Source organism: Lissotriton vulgaris, chromosome 5, assembly GCF_964263255.1.
Source record: "Lissotriton vulgaris chromosome 5, aLisVul1.2, whole genome shotgun sequence".
NCBI classification, from domain to species: domain Eukaryota; kingdom Metazoa; phylum Chordata; class Amphibia; order Caudata; family Salamandridae; genus Lissotriton; species Lissotriton vulgaris.
Window position 1 is genome coordinate 218,874,177 of NC_141693.1, and position 14,053 is coordinate 218,888,229.

General features: G+C 46.1%; 1 protein-coding gene across 1 annotated transcript in view; it reads right to left on the reverse strand.

Annotated features, from left to right (window-relative positions):
- Positions 1 to 14,053, reverse strand: part of FKBP15 (FKBP prolyl isomerase family member 15) — a 384,455-nt gene that overhangs the window by 159,822 nt on the left and 210,580 nt on the right. Inside the window, exon 17 of the mRNA XM_086921201.1 lies at positions 4,160 to 4,270. Coding sequence (XP_086777327.1) covers positions 4,160 to 4,270 — 111 coding nt within the window. The remainder of the gene's footprint in view (positions 1 to 4,159; positions 4,271 to 14,053) is intronic.

Genomic DNA, 14,053 nt, shown 5'->3' on the forward strand with positions numbered 1-14,053 from the left:
GTCCAATATTAGTTTTTTTTCACTGTGAATCCTTTAGATAGAGGAAATATAAAAGCTACACAAAGGCAAGTGTTATTATTCGTTGTTCCAATATACTTCCAGAGAATGGTATTTTCTCTCACAGTGTTTTATTAAAACAATATATTATAGATCGTACGTTGAATCAAGACTGTGAAAGTACATCCACATGTATCCACAAATCACACCGGGTTGCCAGCTAGTTAGTACCCAGTACAAAACTTCACCCCCTGAATTAGCGAAACCACACTCACTCGATGATACATCTTCACAAGATGCTATTCCTTCTCCGTTCAGGACTCACCTTGAACAGGTAGGGGTCCAAAGGAGCAGGGGCTGGCTGTGGCACAAGCACCCAGCCGCTTCTCCGAGACCTGAAAAGCATCAAGTGAAAAAGGCCCCCCTCGTACTACAGGCTGCCTTAATCTTACTTCACACCATCCTTCCAACGATAATATCAATGCAAGAAGTATCGGGCATCTTGCACATGCTTAGAGTGCTTCGGCCCACTGAGAAAATAAAATGGGATTCCCAATGAGTGGTCTGTGGACCACAGGTCTGCATGGATCATGCAAATTCCCTGACTAGCGTGCAGACCTGCTGCTCACAGACCATTCTTTAGTATATTGTTTTCAGAATTGTTGGGCATTACATTTCATGTTGACAAGCAAGTAACTGTGTATTTACTACTGTTAACTTAATAACATCTTCGATCTTCGTAGAAAGCAGTTCACTGGATTGCTGCCCCTATTCCGCACCCATGATTTATATTCAGGGGCCCTCCTTTATTGTCTTTTTGCAGATCACCCATAGACTTGGCTGTGTCTGTGTCTGTGTCTTTCTTGATATTTTCGAGCATCTGATACACCTGCAGTCCAAAGAGATGTTCACCATCCAAAATCAGATTTTACAGAGCCTGTTGAACTTCTGGCTTGAAGCCAGAAACATGAAGCTAAGTATGGCGCTGAATGAGGACACTGGAATGAATCCCCTGGCAGCAGTATCAGCTGTATCAGCTGTGTCAAGGGAGCAGTAGATAGAGGTGCTAGATATGCTGCAGAGCAAGCTGCTCCTCAAAGGTCCATTTTCTATTCCAAGGAAGAGTGTCCTGCGCCTTAGGTTGATCAATATCTTTCCAGCCTGTGGATGAATGAAGAGTCTCCTTTGACATGCATCAAGCTCTTCTTATAGACCCCGATGTTTAGGCTGCTCTGAATCATCTGAGCTCACCTTCGATGGTAGTTTCAATGCCAAACAACTCAATGTCTGCAGGTTTTCAGGTTCAAAGTGGAGTTTTGGTACGGGTTGCTGTTTCGGAAATGAAGTGGGTTTCAGTGAAGATTTCACACAGGTATGGCTGTCAGTGATGAGGACGGTCAAGGTTTGTGAGGAGTTTTCTGCGCCGGTGGAGGGAGCGGTATTGGCTCTGAAGCTTTCTGTTGGTGTGGACCATGGCCTGCAGGCAGTGGTTGACCAGAGAGACATGTTGATAGGCCTGTGGGCTCGAAGCCCAATTACTGGCTGGGGTGATGATTGGCATGTGTCGGTGAGCACTCGGATATTGTTAGGCACTACTCACGGTCAGAGTCTTAGATACATGATACACCTCTGGATGCTACTGCTCCTCTGTTTCTGACTTGGACAGTGTGCTGGGTTCAGGGTTGAACTACAGAGGGTTGACCGGGGATGGATCAGTCTCCAATTGTTCCTCGACTCACCAGTCCCCAAAGATATCGGGGGTGGCATCTCCTGCTTGGCGCAGCATTTTCACACGTGCAAGCCTCCAATCACATTAATACTAGAGTGTCTTCTTTAAAAGGAAGGTAAGGCAGGCTGGTAACCTCATCATGTTCAGAAGACAGACAATCGTTGCATACCTGGTGTTGGTCGGCCCAAAGATACTTGGGTTGACACGGAGCGCAGCATAGGGAGGTAGTCCTTACCAACACTGTCTAGTCATCATCGACAAGAAGAAGCAAAGACAAGGCACAATGCCCCACAAGGGGAAGGGCTCCGAGAAGGGGCGTTGAGAGAAACCTGGTTGTCTAAGATCGATGGTCGGTGAGACCAGGAGAAACCTGAACAAAGAAAATCTTTTTACACCAACAGGAGAGCATACATCGATTCAGTTTCCACAAACATCACAAGGAGTCGACCCAGGGCTCACTCTGTAATATGTCCAAACCCGACAGCAAAAGAAAACAATCTAATGGTGGAGCCGATGCCCATGTGCATAGCCAGTCATAGGAGGAGTTCTTTTTTGAAGAATAACAAGTTGCACACATTAGATGCAAGATTATGCAGATCATATGTATCTACAGCTACACATGCCACAAGCATGCCTATAGTCAATGGCTTAATTGCATTTCCTCAGGTACTATTACATCTGTGCCAAGAGCTTACCAAAGACTATGTTCTCCTCTCACCATCTGACTGCATGTTACAGGGCGCCGAGCTCAAGGACTTCACCGCCTAGACTGCACTAGCATTTCCAAGCCTGTGGTCACCCAAATGGGTGTTCTAAGAGCCATCTACAGCATGAGGTATGAAAGATTGTAGGACTGACAAGCGCACCACTAGGCAACTGAAGTCAAACTTGGGTTGTTTCACGTGCCAAACAAATGCCATGAGTTTCCAGAGAGGAGCATGGACAAACTTTGTAAAATGCCCATTCAAAGATGATGGTCTGTCCAGAGAATTGTACAAGATGTTCCCAATACAAGATGAAGTATTTTCATGTTGTATCAATTCCGGGTTGAATCATATGTAAGGAGGCATTTACAAGTGATGCATAACAACACAATTTTTAGAGGCAATTATTTACCCCTTGCTAATATTTTTGTCAAGGATTTTTGAGTCTTGCAGTTTGAACTTCTAATGGATCTAATTCTGAATTTTCTTGCTTGAGTCCTTCCTCTAACCTGATGTCTGAGGAAGTTTAGTGCCTTGCTATTATCTTCTGTATTAATTACCACCCTCAATAAAGAGCAACACCCTTGGTGATTTATCCTCTTAACATGGTCACTTTTAAGGAGTGCTGGGCAGCACAGTGGCTACTGTAAGGAACTTCTTATCCTCAAGAAATCAAGCAGGACACTCAGACCTTCTCACTCAGCTCTTGGCAGTTGCTCATGGGATTATCTTTCACAAATTGGCTTTTCAAATTGCAGGTTAAAAGCCAAAAATGACTAGGAGGCCATGAGAGAATGCATTTACATAAGATTAACGTTCTAGCTGTTACCTGAAGAGATTAAAGCAGAAAGTAAAGATCTGCAAGTACAGTTAAGGATGTGGGGGAGAGGGTCAAGATGCAGGCATCACTTACATGAGAGGCTGGGCATGTGGTTGGGCAAGACTCACAATCACTAGTGCACAGTTGCCTAGTTTCAGATGCTGAGATTGATATGTTGCTGAACAGGTGGGGTTTTAGTTCCTTTCTGAATTGAAGTAGCAAAAAGACAAGGGGCATTGCTGGATAGTTGAGGTGCCTAAACAGGGGTGCCATGCTTGTCAGCTTTTGAGGGAATTCAGGTATCTAAATAATGAGGGTTTTGAGTAATACAGGATCCTCATAAGAGAAAAATCATCTCTACCAGGCATTTTTGCTTTGCAGTGAGCACACCTTAAAGGGTAAGCCTTTTTAAGTCCAGAATCAATTAATCTCTCTGGGGCTTTTATAAACTTGACACTTTAGGTTTTAGTTGCAGGACCATGACAAAGGTCAACAGCTATGTCTAGATTGCAGAAGAGAAACTGTTGTGGTTTTAAGTATTAAACAAACATCTTTGGCTCAAAGTTGGAACCCTAGGGAATGACACAGGTGAATGGCAGAAGTGGGTGGAAAAAAGCCACAGTCACCAGCAGAAATAAGAACTAAACCATAACAATTTTAATTAGAGTTTGGTGGAAGGAAGAAAATGCACTGAATTGGTCTCACTTCCTTTGGTGCTACAGTAGAAGGCATTGGGAGATAGACAATCCTGCAAGAACCCAGTCCACACAAGGTAGTACTTTGAATACAACTTCCCTCTCTCTATCCAAAATAGAGCCCTTCTGTGTGTCTTCTCAATGGACGATAAATGAAAATTTGTAGTGAAAAAGCACACTTTCATGATAGCTTATTGGGAGATAACCTGCCTACCTGGATGATGCGCTGGATGTTGTTCATTATCATTGCAGTTTCCATGGTAACAGATGAGAGGCTGGGCAGCACCATGGAACTTCCAATATTCTGTTTCTGAAACTCATCCACCTAAAACAGGAGGAAAAAAAAGTAAAAAGTAAATTTCATACAGAAAGCAGCCTTCTGGGCAGTATAATTCTTAATGACCAGAGAAAAGACAGAGGATAAATCTAACATCCTAATCCTCTTTCTGCACGCTTGGACGTGAGCGCCATCAAGATGAAAGGAGAGAATTCTGCACTGTTCATCTGTACAGATTGGTTCCTTACTTGCAAACATTGTTGTTGGCAGCCCAACTTTGTGATGAATGATGTCCTTGGCTCAAACTATATTAGAATGTAGCCACAATTGTTCACCAAATGTTACACCTTGGATTCCTAAATGTTCTTCACATAACTAAGTATTCTGTAAAGAAACAGACATGTCTCTTTCGATTATACAACAATTAGCTAATTAAATGTGCTTGAATACTCACCACACCACATCTCCAGTATTCCTAAATCACCCAACAGAATTCATTTCAGCATCTTTCATATCTGGGACTTTCAACCTTAACTGAAACTTTTCTGCACACTTTTCTTATTCACTATGCTGCTTCCAGTTTTTATAAATTTTATAAATTTCGTTCTAGCAAAGAACCAGGTATAATGTGGCAAGGTTTATGTTGATCACACAGTTTATCACAGTGCTCATGAGGAGAATCCACTGCCCACGAACCAGGCAGGCTGCAGTCCTAAAGTTCAATTGCCTAAGCTCCTTCAATCTTTGGTGATTTGGCATCCTAGCCACACACGTGACCCAGAAACGATTTTACTTTGAATATCAAGTACAAGAATATTGTGGACAAACTATCAAGGGACAGCATATCAAGTAAGGTAAGTGCACAGAGAGAGTACAGATTTGCTCTTCTTAACTCCACATCTGTAGACCTTGATTACATATACACGTTGTCAAGATTTATAGATATGGAGTTGGGTAAATAAAATCAAAATATATTTATCTTTTGATATTTTATTCTTCGATATTAGTGTCCCACGATAACCTGGACTTCAGATAGCATACATTTTTATTTTAACTATTCACGCTCATAAACGATCATCATATAAACACAGTAAACACAATAAAATCATTGAGCAATTCGATATTGTGTAAAAAATAAATGAGCAAAATTCTTGGTTAATCCATTGAAGTTGGTGGTAAATTGAGAATGCTTTGCAACCGCATTCACTGTCACAAAACATTCATACATATCGTTGCTATCTGCCATTTGGAAAGGATGCCCTAAAAACACCCCTTCCAAATAGTGAATAGATAACCCATTTTCTGATTCGGTAATAGGTTACCGAATCAAAAAATAGGGTTTGATACATGTAAAAAGCCTTTTTTGCATTCTCAAACACACCAATTCATGCGAATCTGCCCTTTTGTGAATGCAAAATTGGTCGATACATGTGGGCCACAGAGTATTAATAATGTGTTAGCTCTAGCAGCGGCTCATAATGGTTATCCAGGCCACTCATTTCTTGTGATGCGTATACCAACCTTCAGGCAGTCAAAAAGGACCTCAGCGTACACTTGAATCTGTGGCAGCAAGCCTCTCATGAGGACAGTCGGACCGCATTATACTTATGTCTAAGCCTCCAAGCTTTGTACAGGTACTTAGCAAACACAGGGAGATGATGGACGGATCGCTGAAACTTTTCAGACACTGACCCCCAGTCACAGATCTGGGTTGAATCCATCATCGTTTTTAGCTTACTTCGCCCCTCTAGTTCAGACCAAGCCATATGCAAATCAGTCTTCCTCATAGCAAGTGTCCAGCCCGAACTGCCAAGCCAAGCATCCTGGGACCTGTTTCAGGGTAACACCCCATATCAGCCAGGCTAGCTTGAATCCAGTGGCACAGTGAGCAAGGGACCCAATTACCCTGCCAACTTAGGGGGAACAAAGCAAACACAAGGAGATGATGCACTGAGTGCTGAAACTTTGCAGACACTCACCCCCAGTCACGGATCTGGGTTGAATCCATCATGGGATTCCCGCTCTGATATAACATCATCTTCCGCCTATTGACATGAAGCCCGGAGACTATTTTGAAGGCCGTCAGTTCGTGGAACAGCAATGGGGAGATTCCTCTGGTAGTGTTAGGTATAGGAGAGTGTTGTCTGCGTACATGCAAACAACATGTGTCCCGTCCCTTATCCTCATTCCCAAGGTCTGCAGCACCCCGTGCAGTCTCGAAGAAAGTGGCTCCATAGTCAGAGCAAAAAGCAACAGGGAAAATACTGGTCTTCAAAATGGAACTCCTCCTGTGTCCTAGCCCATTTCAGGATAGCGCCCCTGTCTCTGTAATTTAGGATATGAGCAATCATTACTCAGGGCTGCCACCCCGGGTGGGGGGCCGAGGTGCCAAGGTTCGGCGGGCTCTCTCAATGACAAACAACAAGGATAATTATTCGGGTTGGAGTAGGGTATGGAGCCAACCTTCCAAGAACTGTTCCAACGTCACTCTCTCCACACCCTGCCTTCTGCACCCTTCATGCAGGCATCCATGTATGTGGTTTTATCTGTGAGAGTGTGCACCATCGATCTGAGCTCCTCCAGTTCTGTGGTGATCCCCTTCACAGTGGGCTCTGTCTCGAGCATCCGCTCATTCACCTTTCGAAGGCCCGCCCTAAGTAAATTCACATCCATTGCTCCTGCATCCATTTCCTGTTCCAGAGTTTGTTTAAGTTGCACAATGGCTGCCAGTATCTGGCCAATTAAGGCATCAGGGACTGTGAAAAACATCGCCGCGGTCTGTCAGCGCCGGGGTTCCCCATGTATCTGTCCATTTTGGCTTGCTCACTTGCACCTGGGGCTCTGTCATGGCCCATCATCTGTGTCTATCCCTAGGTCAGGGGACTATACACCACCCAGTGGCCCCCAGGTCCCAGCGATAGCTTCGGAAGGTGCAGTGGGAGGTAGGAGCTTTCTTCTACCAGCTGGTTGCCCACTGCAATGCGTCGAACGGGCCGAGGTCCTACCCCTCTGCTTCCCAGAGCCGAAAGTGCCCTGGAGCGCAAGTGCCGCCAATGTCGCCTTTGCTCATTATCCAAGGCCTCAGACAATCTCACTTCCACACTGTGAGGCTCATGATGCTTGTAGTCTATAGGGACATCACCGCAATACCTTCTGCGCAGGTTGCTTCACCCCTGTTACGATTCTGGACAAGGTGGAAGGACCCTCAGCCCCCAGCCAACTCCAGGCTGCCAAGATTCACCAGCCGTGCATACTCTTCCCTCGACTAGGTCTTCTGACGCTCAGCTTTGGTGATGCAGGCCCAAGGAAGCCTATGTCTCCTCACCGCCCTTGCCAGTCCTCACTGCAGGCTTCAGGAATGGCGGCTAGCTCCCTCCTCTTTGTACAGCACTTCACCTCTTAGGCACGTGGAGGCCCACATGCACAGTCACTCCTCTCCTACGTGGATTTCCTGCACTCAGGGGTGCCCCATGGTCCACAGACGGGCAGCCACTGCTGGTCAACTCTCCGCACCGGGTCCTCTTTTTTCACTACTTGCAGCCTCTGGTGGTCTCCAGCACTCACAAGAGGGGGACCCCTGGTGCAGGAGTTCTCGGGGGCTTCAAGGAGGCTGTCACCTCTTGTAGATTGGACGTGCCAACTCTCCAGGACCCAACAGCCGCACACAGGCATTGTATCAGACAAAGGGAGGGTCAGGGGGGCCCACTACCTTCTCAATCTGGCCCCAGGTTGCGGCCAGATATCAGCTGGTTGGGACATCTTCCGTCCATGGGGCCCAAATGCTGCATATCACTCCCAGGGTTAGACCAATGCTGTTCGAAGCAATGTGTTGGAAGACACCGAGACACCTCTGGGTGTTGCTGCCATTTGTGATTCTCTATATTTAACAACAAGGGGTGGTGATGGACAGGGTCTCTGAATTAAGCAGAATACTCTCACCCAGTCAAGAGATCAGGGCTAGATCCAACACCGTTTTTTAGCTCACTGCACCATCCCAGCTCAGAACCTGGCTATATGCAAATTAGTCTGTTCCTGTCCCAGTGCACGATGGGAACAGGGCAAACCGAACTACCAAGCCAATTCTTACGCTGGGAAGGAAACAAGCTTCCGGGGACCGGTTTCTGGCATTTCAGCAGTCGTCGGCCCGGCTTGCTTGAATCCTGATGGTGCAATGAGCAAGAGACTCACATCTGAGTATACCCTTCCACGCTTAGGGTGGACAAAATATTTAACAACAAGGGGTGGTGATGGACAGAGTCTCTGAATTAAGCAGAATACTCTCACCCAGTCAAGAGATCAGGGCTAGATCCAACACCGTTTTTTAGCTCACTGCACCATCCCAGCTCAGAACCTGGCTATATGCAAATTAGTCTGTTCCTGTCCCAGTGCATGATGGGAACAGGGCAAACCAAACTACCAAGCCAATTCTTACACTGGGAAGGAAACAAGCTTCCGGGGACCGGTTTCTGGCATTTCAGCCGTCGTCGGCCCGGCTTGCTTGAATCCTGATGGTGCAATGAGCAAGGGACTCACATCTGAGTATACCCTTCCACGCTTAGGGTGGACAAAATATTTAACAACAAGGGGTGGTGATGGACAGAGTCTCTGAATTAAGCAGAATACTCTCACCCAGTCAAGAGATCAGGGCTAGATCCAACACGCTAGGCATCGCCGGCTGAGTTTGTCTGCAATGGTATTTAAAGCTCATGGGGTGCTGTGCAATCAGGGAAATACCCTGACGATTCGGCCAGGTCAAGAGGCGTAAGCCCTATGGACACATAGCTCAGGACCCCACCACACTCTGCTTGTTGCAATACAACATGGCAGTGATGTTGTCCTTAAGAACCTGAACCAGCCAACTCTTGATGGACAGCAGTAAGGCTTTCAACATCGAAAGAATGGCCCGGAAATCCAGCCAATTGATGTGGAAGCTGATCCCCACTCGAGTCTAGAGTCCTCTGGTCTCCACCTCTCCCATATTGTCTTCCCAACTCAGTATTTATGTGTTCGTCACCACTGTCTGTTCTGGTTGGGGTGAAAGGGGGGGGATTTGGCCACTGGTCAAATTGCAGTCGAACCTCGTTGGAATCTGATGGGTTCTCTTGGTGCTGGGCACACTAGGCTTTAGATTCCACTGCAGAGACCCCATATGCCAGTAGGCTAAGAAGCCTCAGAGCTATCACTGGGAATTAGAATAGATACTTAAGCATTAGGATCAAAGATGGAATGTCCTTGATTTATTGATATGGAGGGAAGGTCTGAACTGCACAATATCCAGGATAGCTCACGTGAAAGGGAGCCTCTGTGAAGGAATTAAGTGTGACTTTGGCACATTGATTGTGAACCCCAGCGATGTAAGGAGGTTTGCTAACATCTAAAGGTGGTCTACGACGGACTGTGGTGAGACCGCCTCCAGGAGCCAGTCACAGTGATAGGGGAAGACTGGTACTCCTAACCTCTGAGTGTACGGTGCGACCACCAGCATCACCTTTGTGAACACCTGAGGGGTGTTGGTTAGGCCAAAATGGAGCACAGCAAACTAAAAATGCTCATTGCCCACCTTGAACAGGAGGTAGCATATGTGGGCCTGCAGGGTGGGGTTATGGAAATAGGCGTCTGGCGCACCATCCAGTCTCATGGACCAGTGTGAGTGTCTTGAATTTGTCCTTCCGAGGAAAGAAATGGAGGAGCCGAAAGACTAAAATAGGACACAAGGAAAATCGAAACAGGGACATAGCAGTAGAAGCACCCTTTCCCGATCTCTATGGCTCCATTGTTCAACAAGCATTGACAATGTAATAGGTCACGCCTTTGATTAAGTTAAAGCCATTTGCTTTGCTAATGGTAATGTATAGCAAAGCAAATGGCTTTAACTTAATGGAAGGCGAGACCTATTATGTAACCTAACACAATTGCTATTGCCGCTGAAACCCTGCCCCTACAATCCTTCTCCTGCCCCTAAAGTCCTGTCCCTGCTCTGCAGTACTGTCCCTGCCCTTACAACCCTGTTATTACCCCTGCAATCCGGCCCCTTCAATCCTGCTCCTGTCCCTGCCCCTGCAACCCTGCTATTGCCCCTGCAATCCTGCAACCCTGCTATTGCCCCTAAAGCCCTGCTCCTCAAATCACCTGCAGAGAAAGGGGGCTTTATGTGGGTTGAGGGCCATATTGTTGCTAAAGTAGAGAATGCAGCTCTCTCGTCTGGTGATCTAGGCCTGGGAGCCTTTTCAACACAGTAATAACGCTACGAATAATAATACTCAGAATAATAATAATAATAGTGGTTTTACTAGTATAATTATCACAAATAATAGTAACATTGATAACACCTGTAATGAAAATAATAGTAAAAACAATATATAACACATTATTATTGTGGTTATTACCAGTGTTAATGACAGCTGTAATATTAATAATGATTATTCAGAGTATGCATAATAATATTGAATGAGAATGAAAATGACTACAATAATTATAGTAATAATTATTATTGGTATTAATGTTAATAGTTTGCATTGTTGCCCCTACTCCTACTCTTACTAATAATAATAATAATAATAATAATAATAATAATAATAATAATAATAAGCTTTATTGTCTACTAACAATTGGAATACTATTCTCTATTCCTGTAATGAGCATTTTTGTTATTGCTGCTTTTATTAATTTGAATACGGTTAGTCAGCATCATTTCATACTAATCATAATCAGAATGATGATGACTGTCATTCCACAGGCAGAATTGTTTTTAGGTCTTAAACTTTAGTTGTTGTTTATCAGACTCAGTGATATTCATTATCTAAGATCTACATGTCTCTGGGCGGGCGCCCAGCTCACTTAGCTGTCTTGCGGAGTGATCTGTGCAGGCCCCCGGCTCTCTGGGCTATCTTATGGGGTGATCTGGGCGGGCGCCCAGCTCGCTGGGCTATCTTATGGGGTGATCAGGACAAGATGTTCCAGAGTAAACACCTATATTTTAGGCCGTAAGCTGGGAATTATACTGGTATTTCCGGGGGCGCCAAGGGAACATACGTTGGTGTGTAGACCCTGCTGTTCACCCACTTGAGCAAGACACAGACCAGTTGTCATGGCTAGTTAGTGATAGGAACAGTGCAAGATTTTTCAGCACTTTAGGCAAAATGCTATTTTGCCTCTGGGATGCTTCCCATAAGCAGAGAAAAGATAGCTTTTAGCCCTTTTGTTTTTACTTGGCACCACCATTAGGTGGCTAAACTCAGAATACCGCCTGAGCTTAGCCAATGGGAGCATGGCCTAAGTTAGCTGGCACCGTTGTTGGTACCCCAGTCCCTCACTTGTGATAGCAGCTGTTTTTTTTGTTGCATATTTATATAGCGCGAACTCGAACCGAAGCTATTGGAGCGGCTTACACGAGCACCGGATTTGCATTACACATTCAGGCATGGGAGATTAAGTGATTTGCCCAGAATCACAGGATGTGGACGAGACCCCAAGGCTCGAACCCAGGTTTCCAGCACCAAAGTCAAGTCTAGCCGACGGACCACATCCCCACCAGACTCCTGCAGGGGGCCAGGCACTATCGTATCCGAAGGTACTAAACTCTCACCTGTCCCTACAGCTTTGGTGGACATTATTGGAGGCATTTACGTGAAAAAATGGACCGCTCCACCAAGTTTTTAGCCTTGAGGCAAATGCGAGGCCACCCTTTCTCGTGTGCTGAGGGTGAAGGGAACGCCTCCAAAATTGGTTGGGTAGTGTAGGGGAAGAAATTATTTTACAGGATAAAATATTTTCCCATTGGAGGAAAGAAAATATTTTGGTAAAGCGTTCCTGCAGGCGGAGTTGTACATTACATGCAAATATGCTTTTGTAATTACACTTGGATCTTAACAAAATTGCGTTTAAAGAAGTTTCTCAGAGCGCTCCGCAAACTGATTGGTGCAAATGTCTAGGTGTGCCCATAAGAGTCTTTCGAAACCTTTGAAAATCAAAAACGCCAGAAATCTGCACCAGGTGAGGCATGAGGCCTAGCTAGGTGCAGTTTAGGCAAGAGGGTAGAGTCAGGCTGGGGCGAGCCACGCTAGAAACGAAGGGGGGGGGGGGCGAGACAGGCAGAGGCGTTAACAGGGAATTCGGGCTTGCAAGCTGAAGATGGGAGTGAACTGAAAGGCAGGGATAACAATGAGGTGGGCAAAAGTCAGACGAGGGAAGCATTAGGGGCGGTCTACGATAGGAAGATGTCTCAGGCATGATCACAGGTAGGCAATCCAGGCAGATGGAACAGAATTAGGCCAGATTTTTCAGTAAGTCTGATCAGCCGTCAGTGAAGCACAATGGATCAGTCGGGTACGGGTACCCTTGGGAAATTATTTATGGAAAGAATTATCACAAAAGTACCGCTCACGCGTTCAACTGGGGCCGGATCTGTTCCCAGTTACCTGCAGGACGAAGCAAAGAAACCCAAAGCCCCACAGGAGGGGCCGGTGCTGTCCGCCCATTGGCCGAGAGTTCAGAGAGCGCCTGCTGAGGAGTCCTTGGGGCGCTGAAGGTCAGCCTCAGTAATGAACAAAGAGGTCAGCACTCAGATGCTGGTAAACGGTGGCCCAATATCCACAGGTCTCAGTATCCACAGGTCAGGCTCCCGTGCGCCAGGTGCACTTTGAAATACTGTCGGCGGTGTGCCTTGTATACACGTTCAGGTGTCCCGTATAAAAAGTGCAGATCCCGTATGAAAAGTGCAGGTTCCAGCTTGACCACTGTAGGTTCTTTTATGTCCGGTATTTGGGGTGCCGTCTCTTCCTCGAAGACATTTATAATACGTTGCAGCATTTATGTATTTCATCGAAAGTCAAGTGTCTTCTGGGACTGCGAGCAAGGACTTGGGTTTCCTATGGGGGGGAGGGGGAGGGAGCAGAAGCAGCAGTGCCTTTTTCACCCACTGTCTGAGCCAGTTAGATGGTATTCACCCATTCGCCTTACTATGTGCTGAGCTTAACAAACGCGGTCCCGAAAGCGAAAGAGGACCGCGCTGCAGCCGATCTCTTGCCTTTATGGGGCCATGTGTTTAAAACACATGGGCCCATAAAGATAAGAAACCTTTTGCGATGAACGGAATTCAGGAGAGCCCATCCAAGTGGGCCGTCTGAAAAAGGCAAAAGTAAACGTAATGGAAAGTTCTTTTCCAATGGCTGGCCACCGTTTAGCATAAACAGTGACGCCAGCCAATGGAAAAGAGGGGCGGGGCTTAAAGCCCTTTACTGAAGCTCCTCAAAATCATAAATTCTCGCCGAGCGAGCTGCGCATGTGCGCAGACACACCAGCCGAGACCTAAACAGTGAATAAACTCCCTGTAGCAAAATGGACAAATGGTCCTCCAAAAGTCCTCCTGATGAGGGTGGAAGATGCAACAAAATGGAAAAGAATGGCAGGCCATAGCCTCGTATTATTTGCAGGGCACTCCTGTCGGATGTAACTGTTTGCCACCCTTAGAGAAAATAAGCCATCTGCCTCCAATTGGGGGTTGTGTAGTTAATAGCAAACTAAAGTGTCTTGGAGTCTGCTGGCGGAGGACTTTGGGCTTCATGTCCTTTAAGGCTGAAATGCTGCCCGCTGGATCCCCTACCTCGACCTCCAAAGGACTGGAATGTCTGTTGGTGGGGTGGAGGACCTTGATGCAGTCTGTAGATAAAGCTCTTAGCAATACCTTGAAAGGGGCAAAATGTTTGGGAATACCTGCCTTGAAGGTGTGGAAAGACTAAGGGGGGGGGCAGTACCACTACTCTCTTTAAAAGACTCAGGCAGGAGAGGAAAGATCTCTCAAAAGGTATATCCATGAGTGCTTCCTAAATATCA